Below are 24,457 nucleotides of genomic sequence, written 5' to 3' on the forward strand. Positions count from 1 at the left end.
CCCCTCCAACGACCCCCCCCCCTTTGCCTTACCGGCCCGTGCAGCGCCTCTCACCTCTGCTGCACGGGCAAGAACAGCTGATCGGCGAGTCAGAAGGCCTCCTCAGACGACCCTTCTTTCTTCCTGGGCCCGCCCTCCTCTGACGTAGTTTACCTGGAGGGGGGGAGCGGCAGCCACGACCAAAGGGGGGGCAGCGGGGGCGGGGCACGGGACCGGAGCATAGCAGGAGGTGGAGCTAGTGTGGGAGAATACACAGGAAGGGAGGAGGGCCGGCCCTGGGCTGGGGTTGCTAAAATTGGAGTTTTTTTCATGCGGGGGGGGGGGGGGGGGGAAGCGGGGAGCGGGCAAGGCGTCCATAAGGACGCTCATGACGAGCGCCCTTGCCCCCTCCCGATCCTTTTTTTTTTTTTCTTTTTTGGTGCTGAGGGAGAGGGGAGCAGCGGCGACCTGGGGCGTCAATAAAGGACGCCCCTGACGCGTTTTCGCCCCCCCCCCCCAGTTATTTTTTTTAATGGATTTTGTAAACTTCTAGCAGACAGAGAAGCCCTAACAAGAGGTACAGACTTTCGTTAGATTTCACGGTGTTTCCTGCGTTAAATGAATCGGAAAAGGTTAGTGCATGTCATTTCAATGGGATTTGTAGAAGAATTGCTCACCTGCATTCAGTTTTCGTTAGCTGCTACTGTCGTCGAAAAATAGGCTTTAGTGCATGGAAAGGATAGGAAATTCTTCCTTAAGGGCTCATTTAACGATGAAAAACGTTTAGTGCATCTGGGCCTCAGTCTGGTAGAAGCCGTAAATAATTAGCTCCTGAATTTTTCCTTGTACTGAACTTAGCACAGAAAAATACAGCTCATGGGCATTACTGACAATTCAGTCCTCGGAGAGATGCGTACGTTATCAAGTCTTCCTCTCTTCTGGTCCTACCAAGCCCAGTGTTGGCTCTGCCCCCATGGTCCACAGGTAAATCTGGACCAATCAGGAACTGTGTACATCCGTCCAGTAGGCGATATACAGTGGCAAATAATGAGGGGTGCTTGGCCTTCCTGATAATCCACATTATCATGAGTTGTACTGGATGCTTCGCTAACAAGGTGGCTAACGAGGATGACCTCATTCCAGTGTGCCGATGAAACGCTCTCCTCCACAGCTTCACAAGAGATAGATTAGAGAGCTAGTCGCTTCACTGGCTCCCTATCCGTTTTCGCATCCTATTCAAACTTCTTCTACTAACCTATAAATGTACTCACTCTGCTGCTTCCCAGTATCTCTCCACACTCGTCCTTCCCTACACCCCTTCCCGTGCACTCCGCTCCATGGATAAATCCTTCTTATCTGTTCCCTTCTCTGCTACTGCCAACTCCAGACTTCGCGCCTTCTGTCTCGCTGCACCCTACGCCTGGAATAAACTTCCTGAGCCCCTACGTCTTGCCCCATCCTTGGCCACTTTTAAATCTAGACTGAAAGCCCACCTCTTTAACATTGCTTTTGACTCGTAACCACTCGCCTCCACCTACCCTCCTCTCCTCCTTCCTGTACACATTAATTGATTTGATTTGCTTACTTTATTTTTTGTGTATTAGATTGTAAGCTCTTTGAGCAGGGACTGTCTTTCTTCTATGTTTGTGCAGCGCTGCGTACGCCTTGTAGCACTATAGAAATGCTAAATAGTAGTAGTAATAGTAATAGGTGGATATCATGTCATTGGATGATGTCAGCTAGCACAGCGCTTCCAGGAAATCATGCAGAATCTATGGTGGCATTCCGAAAACATGGTTCATGGCTTTCAAAAGGTGAGATACAGGGGATACCTCTGCACAAGAAGTTTAGAGAGACAGAGCGCGCCAAAGAGGAGGTGGGGGTGGGGTGCAGGAAAATACATTCCTGAAAACAACAACAATCTGTTGGGATTGTTTTCCGAGGAATTACAATAATTGTGACCACTCCTTCAGTCCTACGGTGCCCTCATTATACAATTCTCTCTTAGAGTTACTCTAGAGAATTAGTGGCGATGAACTGATTTTGAAAGATGCTCGGATATCACGGTAATTAATCATCTGGAAGTATTTTTTTTTTAATGTTGTTTTCATCTAAATTGCATTCTAATGCACTTTTGTAGTTCAGTACTTCAGAAAAATGCTGCCAATGACTTCTGAGTCTCATTATCAATTTTAATAGCTGTCAGCGTTCACAAAAGCTTCTGAGAGAGGAGGGGGGGAAACAAATTAGTTATTTCCCAACTGGATAACTTGAAAGATGTGAAAAAAAAAAATGACTCACCAAAGTACTCAGAGATAGTTTCGAACCTGGATTTATACAGAGAAAGTGTCATGAGTTATCCTGGGCTGTTGTCCATGGTGCTGTCCACTAGACTTCATCCTCGTCTGGATGTATTCCCAGGTGCCGGAAATACTGAATAATCTTACAGGTTGTATGAGACAAAAACACGCTAGATCCTAGATACATGCTGAACATTAAGGCAGTCATTAACTAACTGTTTGTGCTAACACCATTAACTCACCTTATTTTGCAGGGCCGATAGCATTAATTCAGCTTGCTACAAATAGCATGCATTAACAACATTAACACACGTTAACTGTTAGAAGTTTACCATGAGTTTCCTGCTTGTTATAAATGTTCTCCTTGACAGAAGCAGTGGCATAGCCACAGGTGGGCCGGGGCCCACCCAATTAAGGCTCAGGCCCACCCAACAGTAGCACACATTTAGCGGTAGCTGGTGGGAATCCCAAGCTCCGCCAGCTGAAGACTTCCCCCTGATGGTAATGAAAATGCTATTCTCCATGATACTGGCACCTGCGCATGCTCAGTTTTCAGCGCATGCCTGCTGCAGACTACTAAGGTGGAAAGAAGCATTTTCCTAGTAGCGTACCAAGGGGGGGGGGGGCGGTCCACCCCGGGTGCACGCCGCTGGGGGGGGGGGGGTGCCGCGTGCCTGTTGGCTCCGCTCATTCTCTGCTCCCTCTGCCCCAGAACAGGTTACTTCCTGTTCCGGGGCAGAGGGAGCAGGGAACGAGCGAAGCTGACAGGCGCGCGGCACCCCCCCCCCAGCAGGTAAAAATGCAACCAGGGGGGGTGTCCTTTCACCGGGGGGAGGTGCCCTTTCACTGGGGCTGGGGGGTCGTGCTGCACCCGGGGGGGGGGGTGCATTGGCGATCCGCCCCGAGTGTCAGCCACCCTAGGAACGCCACTACGTTTTCCCACCAGCTGAGATTTTTTTGGTGGTGGGTGAAGGGGAGAACACTTGATGCCCACCCACTTCTTGCCTAGGCCGACCCAAAATCTGTTGTCTGGCTACGCCCCTGGACAGAAGCAGAAGGAACTCTTGTAGATGCTGTTTCTTTCTGTGTGTTAAGACACACCGTCCGACATCTGAGGTCACAAAAAAGTATAGTGAATGATCTGAGTGACTGGACCTGAACAAAAGCATCAGCAAGGTGACAGGGAAGTCTGGGAGAGAAGCACTAGCAGAAGGGTAAACCAGATTAGGTTGCCACAGAGAAAGAGTCAACTCTCTTGGGCCTGTGTGTGGTATTTTCAGAACCTTCCCAATCTGATTATCACCCTCAAAGCGTCTAAGTGCAACAAAAGACTCATGACCCAAATCAGGCTTAGCACCCTAAGCACATATGCACACCTAGATCAAGTTATGGTAATAATAAGTTAGTTTAACAAGGTTTAAAAAAATGGTTTGGACAATTTCCTAAAAGAAAAGTCCAAAAGATGGACTTGGGAAAATCCACTTCGTATTTCTAGGATGAGCAACATAAAATCTGTTTTTCTTGGGATCTTGCCAGATACTTGGACCTGGATTGGCCACTGTTGGAAACAGGATACTGGGTCTGATGGACCTTCGGTCTGCATTCAACCCAATGACTGACTAAATGAAAGTAATTGGCTAGACCCATGTCAATCTGGCTTCAGACCTGGGTACGGAACAGAGACAGCTCTTGTGTCCCTTCTTGATGAGAATTGAGAATTGAGGCGAATAGAAGGAAGATTTTCAAAGTTCGAGGTCTTTATTGTGGACCTGGAAACAACACATATAAGACCTAACACAGCTGTGTTTCAGCTTATGTGCCTGCCTCATGGTTCATCAAACCTGTAGACATGTATCGGTAAAATTACAGGTGGTCTGTGTTTAAATAGAGTACAATCCTAGTGGTTATGATTTTGAAAATGATAATAGACCAGAAACTTGACGATTAATATTGAGATTATTGTTTGTCCCAGAGTTCCGGGTATGACTCCTAAAGTTTTCCTCAGAAATATTTCCTCAATTATTACTTTAAAAGGAGTGAAGCCTGTGAAAACTGGGATTGCTTTAATCAGTGGGATTTGAATTAGAGACTTAACTATATGTATTGTTAAATAACTTCTGGTTTTTAAAAGAGAAAGAATGTAATCAGATGTATTATTTCTAACTAATATTGGACAATAAGTATGTTTTCAATGAAATGATTTGACTATACACCGTATTGGTCTTGAAGAAGCCAACCAGACGATCAATGTGGAATAATGAATTAGACGAGTAATATCTGGGGATAATCAGGTTAATACCACGCTTTTTTTTTTCTGTTTACTGTTTAATTGATCTCCTTGTCTTGTTTCACTCTCCCTATTTAGTGGTCTAAGGAAGAGAATAGAATTGCCTGACTGAAATAATTCCTATATATTACTTTCTCTGTATTTCCGGCAAGTTGTTTTATCGCTTGTAAAAATGTAAATGGTTATAAATAAAAAATGTATAAAAGAATACAATCCAGTGGCAACCATGCTTAAGCCAAACACTTCTGTTCTGCTATGCGTAATCTGCTCCGGAAAACCAGTGATGTAATGCACTCTGTGAGTCCTAGTTTTTTTTGCCAATGAGGGGAAATTCTTTTGCAATTCATTAATTCACTGAGGCTTTTCTCTTGTGTGTAAGAGAAAAAGTTTTAATCAGATCCACAGAAACAGGGGGAGTACATTTCAGGTACTGACTGTCTCCTTTCCCCTACTGCAAATATTCCTTGACCTCCTCTCTTCCATACTAGGCAGAGACTTTATACGTCACAGAAACATTTTAACAGATTTCTAACAGGTGCCAGAATGCTCTTTGCCATTTTTCCACTCATTCTTTTCACATCAGAAAACATTGGCATACTCCAGAGGGTAAACATAAGAACGTAAGTGTTGCTATACTGGGACAGACCAAAGTCCATCAAGCTCAGTATCCTGCTTCCAACAGTGGCCAATCCAGGTCACATGTAACTGGCAAGATCCCAGAACAGTGCAACAGATTTTATACTACTTATCCTAGAAATAAGAGGTGGGTTTTCCTCAGTCCATCTTAATAATGGATTATGCATTTTTCTTTTAAAAAATTAGCCAAACCTTTTTTTAATCCCCGCTAAGTTAACTGCTTTTGCCACATTCTCTGACAACGAATTCCAGAGTTTAATTACACGCTGAGTGAAGGAATATTTTCTCTGGTTTGTTTTAAATTTACTACTTTGTAGCTTCACTGCTATGCCCCCTAGTCCTAACATTTTTGGAAAGGGTAAACAAGCGATTCACATCTACCTGTTCCACTCTACTCAGGGTAAAGACATCAGAATTAATGTATTTTGATAACTGATTTATAGGAGGATAGAGAAGAGCCCAGGAAGAAGGAAAACATCCCAGGTGGGAAGCTGGTCACCCAGCCAGTCCCCACCAGGATTTTAATTCAAGCCATCACCATAGCACGTTGGCAGAGAGGGGAGCCTGCTGCCACTTCAGCCCATGAAGAAGGACAGTTGCAGAGTGTAGGAAGAGTACCTCCTGGTTTTCCTGGGTGATAAATTGGTTACTTATTGTTTTCCATCCCCACCAGAACTTTAAATTCAAGCTGTTACTGCGGTGTGGCTGCAGGAATATGCCTAAAGAAGGGGAGCAATCAAAGGGGAACGTTCCTTTGGATCCCCTCGGAGCACTGACGGAGGGCCAATGAAAGCTCATCTAGAGTCTTTACCAGACTTGGAGCGTTCATGTGAGCTGAGTTATGGGGAAAAGGAGGAACAAAAATCCATCCTCATGAGCTGTTGTACATGAGTGGTCCCTATAGATCAACTTTTTATATTGTTTCAAGTTTCAAAGGACTTGGGCTGTTGCTTGTCCTCACCTTCAGATTTGGGTGTTTCTTTAAGCCCTGCTGGGGTTATCCCACCTCTGCCCCACCACCTCTTCGTTGGAGCCTCAACTGACTGGACCTGTGGTTTCATCTGTATCGCCTGCTGGTAACTTGTCTCCTGCCTCAGGTTCTTCTTCAGCGCCTAAGGTATTCTCATCTCCTAGTGAGTCATCTTCAGGTACTTCAGACAAGATGCATCATTATTGGGCATCTGGACTGTAGTGATTAGAACAGAAGACCTGTTACTGGGGACTGTTCTCAGTTATGCAGTCTCACTAAGGACACAGTTTCCAAGTTGGAGGAACTCAACAGCAAGATTGCTACTATAGATGCTGAAGCTCCAGATACAGGTTCTTTAGGAACTCCAGGAATCAAGGATTCTATTCATTATCAAAGAGAAGCTATGGAAAATATGTTGAAATCTATGAATTTTGGTTTCTTCATTTTCCTGTTACTCTCTGCTGAGATCTTGCTGTTTAAATTTTTCAAGGAGGAGATTTTCCCAAGTACTTCTAACCCTGAAGGTACTTCTATTTCATAATATTATTGGTGAATGAGCAGAAGGGAGCCCTTGATGTAATTGCCTCTCTAGCAGGATCTGACAGGTTTTCTTGAAACATCTCATGATAATTTCTTAGAAAGAGTAACCCTCCTGGTTATATCTACCATGAAAAAAGCTATTTTAAAAGCTAACAGGCTGATGCTCAGAACTCCCACGGTAAGCCAACAGCGCAGAGATCTAGCTTGCTAATGCGCAAAGGAAACGATATTCAAATTATCTGTGCACAGTAAAAGCAAAACCAAGGGAGAACATGCTTGGCGCATGCACAGAAGAGTTTCACTTCTGCGGTAAGCTCAGTTCCTGTGTACGTGGGCCTGGCAAACCCAAACATGAAGCACACATTGGTGTCTGTTTTTTGTGCCTTTAAATATAAGCATTTCTATTTTTTTTTTTGGAACTTGGAATGCTTACTGCCAGGCTGATATTTGGTAAAACACGTTTCGAAAGTGCTAAACCCCTCGGAGAAAAGCTACACTGGCTCCCAATCAAAGAATGGATCATCTTCAAAACTTGCACCCTGGACCACAGAATTATCTACGGCGTAGTCCCAGGATACATGATAGACCTCATAGATCTACCAACCAGAAACAGAATCAGATCATCACGATCATACCTAAACTTACATTACCCAACTTGCAAAGGATTTAAATACAAAACAACTTACGCATCCAGCTTCTCCTACATAAGCGCACAACTATGGAATGGACTCCCAAAAGCCCTGAAAACAATCCACGACCACCAGAACTTCAGGAAATCACTAAAAACCAACCTCTTCAAAAAGGCTTACCCCACCGATCCAACATAAATCCCCACACCCAGCAACACAACACAACCAATGATCATACTGGACAATATACAATCTTCATTCCCTTTGACCCTCATGGTGCCTGATACACATCTACCTCAGTCGACCACAATATAACCTTGTATTTGTTATCAACCGACTGGCGAACGCCTTACGGTACTATGTAAGCCACATTGAGCCTGCAAATAGGTGGGAAAATGTGGGGTACAAATGTAACAAATAAATAAATATATATATTTAAATGCAGAAAAAAGGTGTCAATGTGTGCTTTCACTTTTGGGTTTGCTCTGACTCGCACACATTAGTTTCTCACTACCAGTGCTTAGGGGCTTGTATGGGCTTCCTTCTGCTTCCAAACTATATAAAAACTGACCGAATTTAAAGAAAGAAGCATTAGAAATCCTCTCTTCAAACACCTTAATGCCTGCTCCGAGCAAGCCCATCATGCAGCAGTGCACATCATTGGTGTAGCTGGCAGGCTTCCCCAAGCCCCTCCAACTGAAGACATCCTCTGCTATCATGCTCTTAGCTGCTGCTGCTACTGGCTCTCTACATATGTTCAGCTCTCATGCATGTTCAGTTCAAGCGTGAGAACTGAATATGCATGGGATGTTGGTGTCAGCAGTTGGAAGTGCAGCTGCCAAAAGTCACATGTGTTTTGATGGTCCAGGGTTTCTGACAGAGGAGACCCTTCTGGCTATGCCACTATCTTGCAGAATCTGGTTATGGTACTTTAAATTCTAGAAACCCTTTCAAAACATCTCACTCCAAACTACTGATCGAGATGCCATGTCTTCAACCAATTCCCGCTTTTTTGTAATAAACTGGCAGACACAGGTGAGAGAGAAAAGAAGCTTAGATTGTTTAAACCGAGTGAACGAACCTGGATGCCAGAGCACGGACGCATCTGAGAGGTATTTTTCCAAAGTGAAAATGGGTCGCATCCTGGGGACCCACCCCTGGGGACCCACCCCAGGAAAATGCCTGGATGTGCAAGTCTGAAGAAAAAAAAAAAAAAAAAAAAAAGAAGACTTTTTTTCTCTCGGTTTAATTTGGACAATTAAGAACATCACAATTGCCAAACTGGGGACCAAAGGTCTATCAAGTCCAGTATCCTCTTTCCAACAGTGGCCAACTGAAGTCACAAGTTCCCAACAAGATTCCATGCTGCTACTCATCCCTAGGGATAAACAGTGGGGTTTTTTTTCCCTCCAAGACTAGGTTAACAGGAATTTGTTTAAACCTTTTCTAAACACAGCTTTTACCACACCGTCCAGCAACCCGTTCCAGAGCTTAACTATGGCTTGACCCTTTTCTCCTATCTATGTACTACTTAGCAACTTCAATTAGCAACAGGCAGCAGCTCTGGTAGCATAGCTGAGGATTTGCTTAGCCATCAGCCGTTGTTACTTTCCATCCACAAAGAACCTAGCCTTGAAAAAAAAGCACATTGTGCCAGCTCGGACTCCCTCCAGCCCAGCACCACGCCGCCTTTGGCTCCAGCCCCGCAGCATCTCACCCCCGGGCTGCAGCAGTTTTTTTTTTTTCCAGGCGGTTGCTAGGGAGCGTCTCCAAGGTAATACTACCCCCTCCCCCACGCCAGCTGACCTGGGCATGCGCAGTGCTGCGGCAAGTGCTGAGACAGCAGCTTGCCGCGGCCAGTTCAAAAGGAAGCGTGGCGAGAAAGAGAGGGAGCGGGTACCTGTGCCCGGGGAAGGGTGGCCTGGGCATCCGTCTCCGCTCTCTGCCGGATCTGGGATCGCGGGGGGGCATCTACGACAGTCCCGCCCTGCTGCTGTAGTGCAAGACGTGCAACTTGCATTAGGGGGTAGGGGGGGATGCCAAGGCTTTTGTTATTTTCTAGTCTCTCTCTACCACGATGTGGCATTTTAATGAGGGCGGAAAAATTAAATGGGAAGAAGTGTGTGCCAGGAAGCATGCCATAGTCCTGGGTGAGGGAACCCTCACGCTCTGTTGCATTCTGCAATTCTTCTGTGAATGCTAGCCAATCTGATCATTTATACGTATGCAACTTGTTTTAAACGATTAAAGGTTTAGTTTTAACCTGTAACTCTGTTGGACCAGGATGTGTGACAGAGGAAGAGCCGACAGGTGAGGAGCAGCCCCTGTACAGGTATCGTGTCCTTTTGTGCGCTTAGCAGCTTTTAAACACACATTTGATTGTTTTGATAAGTAAAAAGGCTCTTTTATTCTTAGCATCTCCCGGGTGACAGCAAACATGCTGCGATCGCCAGAAGCCCAGGAAGAGGGGGAGGAGGATCCAGCTCTTGCTCTGATTCACCTGGGAAAGTGACTGGTAAGGGGCCCCTGTTCGAGATAACCCGAGATCGTCTGCCGAGGCGGCGGGGCTGATCCAGATCTCGCTCACCCCCCCTTTGCATGCGTCTGGCACATCTGGGGCTGGTCGTTCAGAAGATGAAGAAGCAGAACATCCGGACCCTGTCTCTCATTCTCTGCATGTTCTCCTATCTGCTGGTCGGAGCCGCCGTCTTCGATGCCCTGGAATCGGAGTCGGAGACCTCCAGGAAACAGATCCAGGAGCAGAAGCGGAGCGACCTGAAGAGGCAGTACCGCTTCTCGGAGGAGGATTACAGAGAGATCGAGAAGGTGGTTTTGAAGTCGGAGCCTCACCGAGCTGGCAAGCAGTGGAAATTCGCAGGATCTTTCTATTTTGCCATCACGGTCATCACCACTATTGGTAAGTCCCCCAACTCCATGAAGCACTCCTAACATTGCATCTGCCAAGATTGAGGGGGGGGGGGGGGGGGGGAGAGACTCAAAACTTTATTACTGAAAGGTGTTGTGAGCAACTTCTCTGACTTCTGGCTGGCACAATCAGTAATTCAGAATAATTATGGTTAATCCGTTTGTAAAATTGTTGATTGCATTTTAGAAAACTGGATTATGTGCAGTGCCTTTCAAGCCATTCAGTTTAGGTCATGCTTCTAATAAACGGAATTAATATAATCCAGAAAGCAACTACTTGGCCCTACCTTGTAATGAATGGATAAACCGACCCCTGATTTTTCAGCTCACCTTTCAAAAGAAAATAATATCCAGAATGCTTTGTAATAAGAAGTTGAATAACATGGACTAATTCACTGAAGTAAGCCTATGCCAGCAGGGACACTTCAAGCTGAGCTTTGGTTTTTACAGCTCCTTGTTCCAAGTAGGCTGGAATATCCAAATTTGCATTATGTAGGATGACTAATCCCAGAATGTTAAGGGACAGAAGCTTAAATACAGAACTGCCTGAACATAACCCTAATGAACTGGAGTTAGTTCCAAGATCTGCTTTTAAGTTTTGTGAATAAGGGAGGGGGCAGTTCCATAATTAGGTGCTTAGGTGCCACACACTGAGTGCTAGTTCTATCATGGCATCTGGGCAGCTAAAATTAGAAGTGGCCACTTACCTATGTCAATAGCAGGTGTAAGCACACGCACTTAAATGCAGCACGTTATATAAGTACATAAATAATGCCACACTGGGGAAAAGACCAAGGGTCCATCGAGCCCAGCATCCTGTCCACGACAGCGGCCAATCCAGGCCAAGGGCACCTGGAGAGCTTCCCAAACGTACAAACATTCTATACATGTTATTCCTGGAATTGTGGATTTTTCCCAAGTCCATTTAGTAGCGGTTTATGAACTTGTCCTTTAGGAAACTGTCTAACCCCCTTTTAAACTCTGCCAACCTAACTGCCTTCACCACGTTCTCTGGCAACGAATTCCAGAGTTTAATTACACGTTGGGTAAAGAAATATTTTCTCCAATTTGTTTTAAATTTACTACACTGTAGTTTCATCGCATGCCCCCTAGTCCTAGTATTTTTGGAAAGCGTGAACAGATGCTTCACATCCAACTGTTCCACTCCACTCATGTCTCCCCTCAGCCATCTCTTCTCCAAGCTGAAAAGCCCTAGCCTCCTTAGTCTTTCTTCATAGGGAAGCCGTCCCATCCCCGCTATCATTTTAGTCACCCTTCGCTGCACCTTTCAGCATAACCTAGCCAATAAGTACATAAGTAATGCCACACTGGAAAAATACCAAGGGTCCATCGAGCCCAGCATCGTGTCCATGACAGCGGCCAATCCAGGCCAAGGGCACCTGGCAAGCTTCCCAAACGTACAAACATTCTATACATGTTATTCCTGGAATTGTGGATTTTCCCAAGTCCAGGAATAATGTTGCTTCTAATATTCTGCATATTACCCTCTCCACCAGATTCTATATAAGGCGTGGTGAGTTGCTCATGGTTATAGAACTCAGGAGAATGCGCCTACATTTAGGCGCGGATATTTAGAGCAGGTTTTCAGTGGCACAAATGACCACGCCGAAATGTTGGTGCATTCTCCGGCCCTATGCGCTATTCTATAAACCGCGCCTAAATTTAGTCATGATTTATAAAATAGGGATAAGCGCTATTTTGGATGCACCTAATTTTTAGACACAGTTTACCTCCCTTTTGTCCCACCCATGCTCCACTCATGTCTGTACACACTAAGCACATTGTGGGGACCCTTTTACTAAGATGTGCCAAAAAATGGGCTGCGCTGGTGTACACACGTGTATTGCATGCTCGCAGGTCCATTTTTAAGCGCACCTGCAAAATAGGCCTTTTTTGCCGAAAATGGACACGCGGCAAAATAAAAATCAGCACGCATCCATTTGGGGCCTGAGACCTTACCACCACCCATTGACTTTGTGGTAAAGTCGCACTGGTTAACCGGGCGGTAATCATCAGTGCACGTACACTGCCGATTACCGCCTGGTTAGCGCCACATGGTAGAAAATAGAAATTATTTTCTGCTGCGCATTTTGGACGTGGGTAGAAATTAGAATTACCGCCTGGGGCATGCGGTAGCTGGGCGATAGTTTTAATTTAATGCGTGTTGTACGTGAGTAGGCGCCTACGCATCTTAGTATGTGCCTAAATTGTAGAATAGCACTGATCATTTAGCTACAAGTGCACAAACGTACGGTCACCTGCAGAAGTGCTTATACTTTTATAAGTTTAACCCAGTGGCGTAGCTATGTGGGGCCACGGGGGGCCTGGGCCCCCGTACATTTGGCCCTGGACCCCCCTACCGATGACCCTCTTGACCCCCCTCCCGCCGCCAACCCGCCGCAGCCGTCGGTTACCTTTGCTGGCGGGGGACCCCAACCCCCGCCAGCTGAGGTCCTCTTCTTCTGGTGCAAGGCTTCATTCTGTTTCTATGACGTCAGACTCACAGAAATACAACAAAGTCTTGCACCAGAAGAAGAGAACCTTCTTGGCTGGCGGGGGTTGGGGTCCCCCGCCAGCAGAGGTAGCCAACGGCGGTGGTGGCGGGGAGGGTTGGCAGCGGGAGGGGGGTCGAGAGGGTTGGTGGCAGGGGGGGTCAAAGTTGTTGGTGGTGGTAGCAGCAGGGGGGGGGGCTAAAATGTGGCCCCTTACCTCGGGCGCTGGACCCCCCTCTCGCCGAAGTCTGGCTACGCCCCTGGTTTAACCATGCATTTGCTCCCAGATTCTATATATGGTGCCTAGTTTCCATGTGTACATACCTGCGTAACTTAATTGTCGTAACAAGCCAATCAGCATTTTTAACAGCACTTAATAAGCAATAATGAACACTAATTGGCAATTACCAGAATTTACGCATGGAAATTGCTAAGCGTACTCTATAAAGAACTGCGTCTCAATTGTAAAGCACACAGTTCAAAATGCATGTAGTTTAAAAGGGGCGTGTTTATGGGCGTTTTGTAGGCATTCCAAAAGTTCCATGCATAATTACAGAATACAGGTCAGTGCGCCTAAGTCTACATGCGCGGATTTACACCAGGTTTTTATTGGCATAAATGGGCACATGTAGGTTTAGATGCAACAGTATCGACTAAGCGTATTCTATAAACCATATAAATCTTGCACGCTTAGTTCCACACGGATTTTTTAGGTGCCATATACAGAATCTGGCCCTTAGGTACCGTGCTATAGGTATCCTGCTATAGGATGAGGGGGTAATTGCCCAAGCCTTTTGCATGGCGGAAAGTTACAGCTCTGGTATCTCCAGAAGCGGAGCCAGGTTGACGGCACGGGGGGAGCGAAAGCGGCGCGACAGCAGTCTTCTGCCGGCGCACATTTTACATGGAACACGTTGAGAAAAAAATAGGCGCCGGCAGAACTCCGTTTGGGGGAGCGGCTGCTCTCCTGGCGCCCCACCTAGCTACGCCACTGGGTATCTCCCCTTCTGGGTACAAAACTCCCAAGTCCCGTGCATGCTCTTGAGTTTTGGCAATGGCCACATCCGGGACTGATTATGTTCCTTTCAAGCTGCAAAGCTATGTGCTAATGTGCTGAAATCACAGATGACTTGATCTTACATCTCCAGAGGCCCTGCCCCACAGAAATATCTGTAAATAAGGCTGGCACCCTTTAGAATTCACTAATTACACCCCCACCTGTCCCAAATGTAGCATCATACCCAGGATCTTCACAACATAACTTTTATCTGAACCCTGTGTAAACATGTATGAGCAGTGAATTTGCTCCAAATATAACGATGGCAGGAAGCACTGACACCATAAATTAAACCAAGAAAAAAAGTACAAAGAATAGTGGAAGAAAACCTCGGCCAAAAAAAAAAATAAATAAATAAAAAAGCCAGCTGTGCCAAAACAATGTCTGGCTATATTTCCATCACTGGCAAATCAAAAGTCCACTACGACAATGTCACTATAAAAGTTATCAAAATTTCAAAAGCTTATGGTGAACAGTGCAAAACCAAAGCATCAAAGAAAGTGACTAAAGGGTTCTTAAATAGTCCTGAATCTCCAAGCCAATGGGGCAATAATAGTCTTTAATGCCTTAAAATTTGAAAATAACTTAGAAATCACATATTTTAGTTACATTTGTACCCCATGCTTTCCCACTCATGGCAGGCTCGATGTGGCTTACATGGGGCAATGGAGGGTTAAGTGACTTGCCTAGAGGCACAAGGAGCTGCCTGTGCCTGAAGTGGGAATTGAACTCAGTTCCTCAGTTCCCCAGGACCAAAGTCCACCACCCTAACCACTAGGCCACTCCTCCACTGTTGCTACTATTTGAGATTCTACATGGAATGTTGCTATTCCACTAGCAACATTCCATGTAGAAGTCGGCCCTTGCAGATCACCAATGTGGCCGCGCAGGCTTCTGCTTCTGTGAGTCTGACGTCCGACGTCAGACTCACAGAAACAGAAGCCTGCGCAGCCTTCTACATGTGGAATAGCAACATTCCATGTAGAATCTCCAACAGTAGCAACATTCCATGTAGAATCTCCAATAGTATCTATTTTATTTTTGTTACATTTGTACCCTGCGCTTTCCCACTCATGGCAGGCTCAATGCGGCTTACATGGGGCAATGGAGGGTTAAGTGACTTGCCCAGAGTCACAAGCTGCTGCCTGTGCCTGAAGTGGGAATCCAACTCAGTTCCTCAGTTCCCCAGGACCAAAGTCCACCACCCTAACCACTAGGCCACTCCACTTATCTGTATAGCAGAAATCACCAATTTGTCCAAAAGTGTGCGTGCCTTTGAAAGTGGAAGTATGCTTGCTGGTTTTTTTTCTGTGACCTAAGTACACCCTTGTGCTGGGAATACCTTATAGGTTCATGATTGCACCTTAGAAAATGTAGTTGATGCAAAATCAATGTAATGCATGTTAGCCTGTTAATTAACATGCATGAAATTAACTCGCACATGCTCAAACATTTCTTTTATTAAACAAATATGTGAACTGAACCAAAAAGAGTCCAAAGGTGGGGGAACAAAGCCGAACTAGAATGAATCATTTTTGCCCTGTGCAAGTCCCTAATAATTCTTTTTAACCCAGCTAAAGGTACTTGTGGTTAGACCTTCATTGCCCCAGGTATAATATTTATGAGACCATTAGGGACAATGGGAAGTAGCTGTAATAGAAATTGTAACCCGCATAGTTGCCTCAGGGATCACTTGCAGTATATCAGGTGCTGAAAGTAAATACATAAAATGCACACACACACACATATTTTACAGAACAATTTTCAGCTAAGCCATTTTGCCTCTAAGTATGTGTGGCATACCTAGCATATTATCTGACCTCGTGTGCAACTTTCTTTAAATTAGTAACCTTACTTTCTAACTATTCTTACTCTCTTACCTATCTATATGTTCCATCTTTGCTTATACCCTTCACTGTCAATTAAAATGTTCTATTACGTGTTGTGTTGACATTGTAAGTAGTAATACTATGATATAACAAAAGAGAGGGAACGAAGTACAAACTAAAGTCCAAACAAAAAAAAAAACAGCACCACGGGCCTTTAAAAATGGAACACAGTTCTTTAATGAATGAGCCTTGACAAAAAGACCCGAATTTGGATACAGAAAGTGAAAGTGCCTTGGTGCTTTGTAGCTTTTACTATATGAGACGTGGGGTAAGGAATAATATATTGTAGAGGAATATATTCGAGTTATTCCCCAAATTTTCCACGTCATCACTGTGACCCCTGACTCAGGTGCTAGTCACCGAAACACGGCCCGTGTTGGGTCTTTTTGTCAAGGCTCATTCATTAAAGAACTGTGTTCCATTTTTAAAGGCCTGTGGTGAAGTAGTAATACTATGCCATACTTTTTTGTATTGTTATTTGAATATTTTTACTGCTGTAATTGTCTATTGCTTATGTTTGATTTATTCTTACTGTACACTACCTTGAGTGAATTCTTTCAAAACGGTGGTAAATAAATCCTAATGAATAACTATTTGGGTATGAGTACCCCCCCCCCCCCCTACCAACTGGCATCTCTCCCTCACCTCCTTTACAAGTGATTGGTTTCTGAACAGCCCCCCTGCATGATCCAGTCTCTCTAACCCTCCCACCTCCATGTAGCTTTTAAACATTTCAGGTCCTCACTGGCAGCAAGCAGAGACTCATGCTCACTGCTCGTACAGGCCCCAGAGCCTTCCTTCTGATGTGGTCCCACTTATACAGAACAACAACACAGAGAGGGTCAAAGTAGAAACCATAGAAAGCTCACAAAAAAGCACTAAGAGCCTTCAAAAATGGAACAAGTCAAATCTGTTTATTGAAAGAATAACAGTACAGCTCCAAAGAAGAAAAGTAGAGCTGAAACAGCAGAAAGAGCTTGGCTTCTTATAGCGCCCCTTACGTAGCCAAACAAATATTGTCACTCTTCTATCCCCCCCCCCCCCCCCAAACCAGTGGCATTCCTAGCCTCGAAAACACCCGGGGCAGATCGCCGATGTGCCCCCCCCCCCCGGGTGCAGCGCCCCCCCCTGGCGAAATGACACCCCCCCGGGTGCACACCACTGGGGGGGGGTGCCGCGGTGTGCGCCTGTCGGCTGCAAGTTCGCTACGCTAAATTCTCTCATTCGCTGCAACTCCCTCCCTCTGCCCCGGAACAGGAAGTAACCTGTTCCGGGGCAGAGGGAGGGAGCTGCAGCGAACGAGAGAATTTAGCGTAGCGATTCGAACTCGCAGCCGACAGGCGTGTGCCACGGCACCCCCCAGCGGCGTGCACCTGGGGCGGACCGCCCCCACCGCCCCCCCCCCCCTTGGTATGCCACTGCCCCAAACCCAAAGATTATAACAATTCAATTAAGTGGAAACAATAAAGCTTCATCAAGCCTTCCTATCCTCGAGACCCGACAAGTCTTTAATTCCTAGAACCGTCATGGGCCATGTTTCGGTGCACAGCACCTGCGTCAGGGATTGTGAAAGCAAACGGCTGCTCAATAAAGTAAACCTGACTGCAGGCTGGTAACAATTTTGACAACTGATAATATTGGAAGAGTGGCCTAGTGGTTAGGGTGGTGGACTTTGGTCCCGGGGAACTGAGGAACTGAGTTCGATTCCCACTTCAGGCACAGGCAGCTCCTTGTGACTCTGGGCAAGTCACTTAACCCTCCATTGCCCCATGTAAGCCACATTGAGCCTGCCATGAGTGGGAAAGCGCAGGGTACAAATGTAACAAAAATAAAATAGATACAATTGGAGATTCTACATGGAATGTTGCTACTATTGGAGATTCTACATGGAATGTTGCTATTCCACTAGCAACATTCCATGTAGAAGGCTGCGCAGGCTTCTGTTTCTGTGAGTCTGACGTCCTGCATGTATGTGCAGGACGTCAGACTCACAGAAGCAGAAGCCTGCGCGGCCACATTGGTGATCTGCAAGGGCCGACTTCTACATGGAATGTTGCTAGTGGAATAGCATCTCAAATAGTAGCAACAGTGAAGGAGTGGCCTAGTGGTTAGGTTGGTGGACTTTGGTCCTGGGGAACTGAGGAACTGAGTTCAATTCCCGGCACAGGCAGCTCCTTGTGACTCTGGGCAAGTCACTTAACCCTCCATTGCCCCATGTAAGCCGCATTGAGCCTGCCATGAGTGGGAAAGCCTGGGGTACAAATGTAACAAAAAACAAAAAAAAATTGTGCCTTCAGGCGCTCAGGATTGGCGTTCTCTGGACGAAATGGGGACAAAACCACTTATGCAGAAACAGGAAGTTGCATCAGAGGGAAGGCTCTGGGGCCAGCGTGAGCAGTCAGTATGAGCTTGCTGCCAGTGAAGAAGTGAATTGTTTAAGAGGTACACCGAGGGGTGGGTGGGTGCGATCGCCTGTGGAGTGGGGAAGGGGAGGGAGAGATATACCAACAGTATTCAGTTGGTGGGTCTTGGGGATCCCCACCAGTCACATCACAATGCTCCATCCACGCTATGCCACTGCTAAGTATGGCTTTGAACACTGTTCCCCCCCCCCCCCCCCCCCAATCCCATGCATTCCAAGCAAGTGTTTCTATCTTCAAAGCAGGAGTGTGAGCACCTGGAAGAGCAACCTGGGTCTGAGAATGCTCTTTAGGGTCAAGGAGTTACTATGCCAACATGTTCAGTGTGAACTGCGTTGGGCACTCAGAAGGCGTTCTGAATCACGGTATCCATACTGCTTTCCTGGGTAATGCAACGCAATGGTGGAACTTAAAAATAGAACATGTGCCAGAGCTCTCTGGAGTTCTGCTTTTGTCTTTACAGGAACCAGATTTCCACCGTCTAAATTGCTGACACTATCTCCACAGCGCTTGTCCTTATCCAATTAAGCTGCACAACATTCTGTCCATGGACCTGGCAAATAGCCATCAGAACTCAATTACCAGCCATTCCACCTTGCCCTCGTGTCAAGCATCATGTGCTGTTTTAAAGCTAAGCACTGTCTTTCCTTCATCACTTACCATTATAGACCCTAATGGCACGCTAATGAATGCTGCTATTTGCCCGTTTTGAATCCTGAAATTGCATCTTCTCCTTTGAGAGCTCACAAAATATCTTTTTAGTAATGAATAAGTGTTTGTTGATAGCTTTGCATTTACATGTATCCACTCCGTAACCTACGTGGAACTCTGTGCTAATGTTTGAGTCTGGCAGGCAGCCCATAGAAAGCGTCACCTGCACATAGGGCCTTCTGATTCTAGGCAGATTTAAATGGAATATTGTACGTGTTTATTTTTAAATTAGGTACATTGAGAGAGTAAGAAAATTGGTGTTTTGGCATCATTACATGAAATTCTAAAGCACATTTCTATGTGGATTACGTTTTCCTAAGAAGAGGGTTAGTCAGAGCCAGTGTGGGGGATGGTTTTCATTTCTCTCATAACCCATCCCTCCAAGAACCGCCCGAGTCACCCTCTCTCATACCCCAGACCCCAGGGTCACCTCTCATAACCAACCCCCAGGAACCTCCTTCTCTCATACCCCATCCCCAGGAGCTCCCAGAGACTCCTTCTCTCATATCCCACCCCCTAGGAGTCCCCAGAGTTTTCTGGAGGAGTAGCCTAATGGGTAGTGCAGTGGCCTGAGAATCAAGGGAACCAGACTGAATTCCCACTACATCTACTTGTGACTCTGGGCAAGTCACTTAACCCTCCGTTGTCCCAAGTACAAAATAAGTACCTGTATATAATATGTAAAATCACTTTGATTGTAACCACAGAAAGATGGTATGTCAAATCCCACCCCCATCTCTTTCCTTATTCTACCCCACCCCCAGGTCCCTCAGAATCTCCTTCTCTCACATCCTCATGCCCTCCCCACCCCCCCCCCCCCCCCCCCCCCCCCACCCCCAAATCCATGGTCTCTGTCTCTCTCTTTCTCATTCAGCCCTTATTACTCTCCAGTAGTTTAAATGATATTACATTTTCAGACTGTCCTTTTATTCTGGGCCTACCAAAGAAGCACATCTATTTATCTATTTATTTATTTATTATTTATTAGGATTTATTTACCGCCTTTTTGAAGGAATTCACTCAAGACTAAGAATAGATCAAACATGAGCAGTAGGCAATTACAGCAGTAAAAATAGTCAAATAACAATAGAAAGTATGGCGTGGAGGGGCATAATTGAATGAAAACGTCTATCTCCATGGGCGTTTATCTCCGAGAACGGGTCCGTGAAGGGGCAGACCGAACCATATTTTCGAAAAAAAATAGACGTCCATGTTTTATTCGACAATTTGTGAGCTGGGCGTTTTTGTTTTTCAGCGATAATGGAAAGGAGTGGAGGAGTGGCCTAGTGGTTAGGGTGGTGGACTTTGGTCCTGGGGAACTGAGGAACTGAGTTCGATTCCCACTTCAGGCACAGGCAGCTCCTTGACACTCCTTGACACTCTGGGCAAGTCACTCACACTGGGCATTGCCCCATGTAAGCCGCATTGAGCCTGCCATGAGTGGGAAAGAGCGGGGTACAAATGCAAAAAAAATGAAAGCGCCCAGCTCAAAAATGAATAAATGCAAGGCATTTGTTCGTGGGAGGGGCCAGGAGTCGTAGTGCACTGGTCCCCCTCACATGCCAGGACACCAACCGGGCACCCTAGGGGGGCACTTTTACAAAAACAAAAAAAAAAGGTAAAAGAGCTCCCAGGTGCATAGCACCCTTCCCTTGTGTGTTGAGCCCCCCAAATCCCCCTCAAAACCCACTACCCACAAGTCTACACCATTACTATAGCCCTAAGGGGTGAAGGGGGGCACCTACATGTGGGTACAGTGGGTTTGGGGGGGGTGGATGACTAAGCATTAAGCAGCACAATTGTAACAGGTAGGGGGGAGATGGGCCTGGGTCCACCTGCCTGAAGTCCACTGCATCCCCTAACAACTGCTCCAGGGACCTGCATACTGCTGCCAGGGAGGTGGGTATGACATTTGAGGGTGAAAATAAAAAGTTGTGAAACATCATTTTTTGTGGTGGGAGGGGGTTAGTGACCACTGGGGGAGTCAGGGGAGGTCATCCCCGATTCCCTCTGGTGGTAATCTGGTCATTTAGGGCACTTTTTGGGGCCTTATTCGTGAAAAAACAGGGTCCAGGAAAAGTGCCCTAAATTCTAGCTACAAACGCATACTTTTTTTCCATTATCGGCGAAAGGCGCCCATCTCTCCTCGGCCGATAACCATGCCCCAGTTCCACCTTCGCCATGCCTCCGTCAACTTTGTACGCTTCCACGATGGAGTGCAGTTGAAAACGTCCAAAATCGGCTTTCCATTATACCGATTTATTCGTTTTTGTGAGATAAACGTCTATCTCCCGATATGGGTCGAAATCTAGGCGTTTTTCTCTTTCAATTATAAGGTGGATAGTATACTACTTACAATGTCAACACAATACATAATAGAACATTTTAATTGTTAGTGAAGGGTAAAGTAAGGTGACTGATTTAAAGAAAGTTGCACATGAGGTCAGAGGGATGGTTAAATATTATCTCAGCTAGAGTGGATAAACATGTCCTGCTGCAGTGTGTGTAGCCCGAGTCACTCCTTATGTGTGTGAGTGAGACTAATAAGTTAGTTACTTCTGTAACACTTTCTAATTATACTCTTTAGAATTATAATGCTGCCATTTTATCCTAAGGGTGACCAACTACACTCTTCAAGAGCCCCCAAAGTGAGATTTATTTGCATACGGTTGAAGCAATGCACGCAAATACATCTCATGCATATTTAATAACCAAACTAGTTTTCTAGACATTGAGAACTGGAGTTGGACATCCCAGCCATAGCATTTTGTATGATTACTGTTGCTTAACTAGTACATGTATGTTTAGAAATGAGATTTCTATTTGTTCATTTACCACATATCTGATCATAGTAACAAAATCACATGAGGTCACAGAACTGTAGATTGAAGTTTATACAAAAGGAGCTGAAGAGGGTCTACACCTAGTTTGCTGGTTTGAAATGGGCCAGATTAAAACTAATGCCTATTTCTCTTATTTTGCTGCAGGTTATGGACATGCTGCTCCAGGTACAGATGCTGGGAAGGTGTTTTGCATGTTCTATGCTGTGCTGGGAATCCCCCTGACCTTGGTCATGTTCCAGAGTCTGGGGGAGCGCATGAACACCTTTGTCAGGTTCCTGCTGAAGAAACTGAAGAAGTGCTGTCATTTGAGAAAGACGGAAGTCTCCATGGAAAACATGGTTCTAGTTGGCTTCCTCTCCTGTATCGGGATTCTTTGCATCGGGGCTACAGCTTTCTCGTACTTTGAAGGGTGGACCTTTTTCCATTCCTATTATTACTGCTTTATAACCCTGACCACCATTGGTTTTGGAGACTTTGTCGCTTTGCAGAAAAACGAAGCCCTGCAGAAGAAGCCACCTTACGTGGCTTTCAGTTTCATGTACATTTTGGTGGGTTTGACTGTCATTGGGGCTTTCCTTAATTTAGTTGTCCTTAGATTTTTGACCATGAATTCAGAAGACGAAAGGCGGGATGCACAAGAGAGAGCATCACTTAGAAGAGCCAGAAACCAGGTTAGTTTGAAACCTAAAGATGAAAGCAGAAGCAGAAGTTCTATTTTTCTGCCCATAGGGGACAGAACAAGTCAGATGAACCTCATCCCACTTATTCAGGAGGACACTGAAAGGCAAAGACGCCGCTCTTCAAATACAGCCTCGCCAGTAGGTTCTTTCTGCACGTGTATGTGTTACCACTCTCATTTCTGTGATAGCCCAGCCATATCGCATCATGAGACATTGGGTTGCCATACAAATCCCGTGTACTATAACTCCATTTCTTATCGAATAGATGAGATCTCATTGAGCACCCGGGATAACACAGGTTTCTCTTCTCCTGGAAGTACCTTGTCACCTGGCAACCACAGTTACAGGGAGCATCTCAGGCAAAGAAGAAAGTCTCTTTGAGTTTGCCTTCCTTTTCGATCTTGAACTTTGATAATTGCTACCTTCTTTGAAGATAATACTGTACTAAAGTGTCAGAGTAAAATGCCGTGCTGTAGTTTATACTGCTAGACTAATTCGACATACCAACGGTTACTAGTAACAGTAACATAACTTCACCATTCATTACTAACTCCTTCCAATATTGCTAAATCGTAATTTATTCTACTGGTAGACCAGACTATAACATGCTGAACAGGAGGTGGCCCAAAGTCTTAAATAATTCATAACATTTCTCTTTCTGCCTATAAGGGATCATGTGACTATTTTGTACCCTCTGAACAGATGAAAATAACTGCAGTTTTCCTGGCTAAGGTTAACTTTTGTAGGTACGTTAGCTGACTAATTTAGAGCATTCAAGTTTTGCCCCATTTCCACCTCTCCAGGAAGGATTTCAAACAGTCTCGTTATTAAGGCATTGATGTTTCTACAAAAGCCTTGCCATTTCAGCGTGTCCCTTTTGCTATTGCAGTGCCGAGGATCGACCGGAATTGATTTTCTTGGACTTTGGTAGCAGCGATGACACATTTAATTTATTGACAGGCTTACTGCACAAAGGCGAGAAGCTACTCTATTTTGTTAAACTAAGCATTCCATGTAGCTACTATTTTATTTTTTCAATATCAAAACTTACGTTGGTATGATATTGAGAAAAGATTTATAACATCATTCTGAGGTAATGATGCTGTGACCCACCGGAAAGGTTGCATGTCAGACAGTTGGTCAATGTTATTGTAAGTCTGTTGGTTGAAGGAGTTCCAGTAGGTTATTGATCTGAACAAAACTGGAGTCTTTGCAGGACCAGTGTAAAAGGGATACAGCCTATGGTGGGACATGATTTAATGTCACATGATAGTCTCCAGCTTTGCTCCAAATAAGAATGGTTTCTTCCAATTTAAGATGAGTATAATTGTTTAAGACTTATGTGTTTGAAAAAGTAAAGAATTTATAAAGAGGATTTGTTTTAGCAATGACAATAATGGTGTTTTCTACGTAGGCTGCACCTCTGAAGATCTGACATAAAAGTTATTGTTCTTTGGAGGGATGACTATATTGTGTTGACGTATGTGCTTTTAAAAATGGGCATAAAATAATCATATTTTCAGAAAGTATAATGGGTGCCCTGTTGTAAAATTAGTTCCCACCTACCTATTTCAATTCTCCCCTTCTGCTTTGTTCAGTTACCTGCTACAGGCTGTTTGAAATATTACAGTAGCAGCTGCTTGAATTATACCTGGGTAGGTCACAAGTTTTTGTGAAGCTTCTACTGTATTATGTGGGTTCAAACTTCAGGAATCTAAGGGTTAATATATCTAACTCACTGTTACGGTAAGTAACTGCTGTGAACTGAAGCTTAAACAGGCTTGAAAAGACAAAAAGATTACATGGTTTATGAACGTTAAATCCAAATGAAACCATACCGTACTTGATCGTGCTATTGTATAATTCTTGACTTTAAGCAGTGTGCACTGTCTGCTGTTAATTAAGCACAGCCGGGTTTATTATTGGTGAGACAAAATTTGCTAAAATTAGCACCTGCAACTGTATATATGACTAGAAATGTGTGAAAAATTAGAGGTTCAACTCAAACCAAGCAGATGTACTGGGGAAACATGTCAACATCTCTCCAGTAAATGTGAGACAAAGCTGATCAGATGTGC

At 45.1% G+C, this 24,457-nt stretch overlaps 1 protein-coding gene across 1 annotated transcript; it reads left to right on the top strand.

The window, feature by feature from the left end:
- The first annotated feature begins 9,389 nt into the window (after positions 1-9,389).
- On the top strand, positions 9,390-23,807 carry KCNK15 (potassium two pore domain channel subfamily K member 15). Its single transcript, XM_030212123.1, has 3 exons — positions 9,390-9,651; positions 9,757-10,258; positions 21,844-23,807. The coding sequence occupies exons 2-3, from the start codon at positions 9,940-9,942 to the stop codon at positions 22,758-22,760; spliced, it is 1,236 nt and encodes a 411-aa protein (XP_030067983.1). The 5' UTR covers positions 9,390-9,651; positions 9,757-9,939; the 3' UTR covers positions 22,761-23,807.
- The last annotated feature ends 650 nt before the right edge of the window (positions 23,808-24,457 follow it).

This window comes from Microcaecilia unicolor, chromosome 8, assembly GCF_901765095.1.
Source record: "Microcaecilia unicolor chromosome 8, aMicUni1.1, whole genome shotgun sequence".
Lineage (NCBI taxonomy): Eukaryota > Metazoa > Chordata > Amphibia > Gymnophiona > Siphonopidae > Microcaecilia > Microcaecilia unicolor.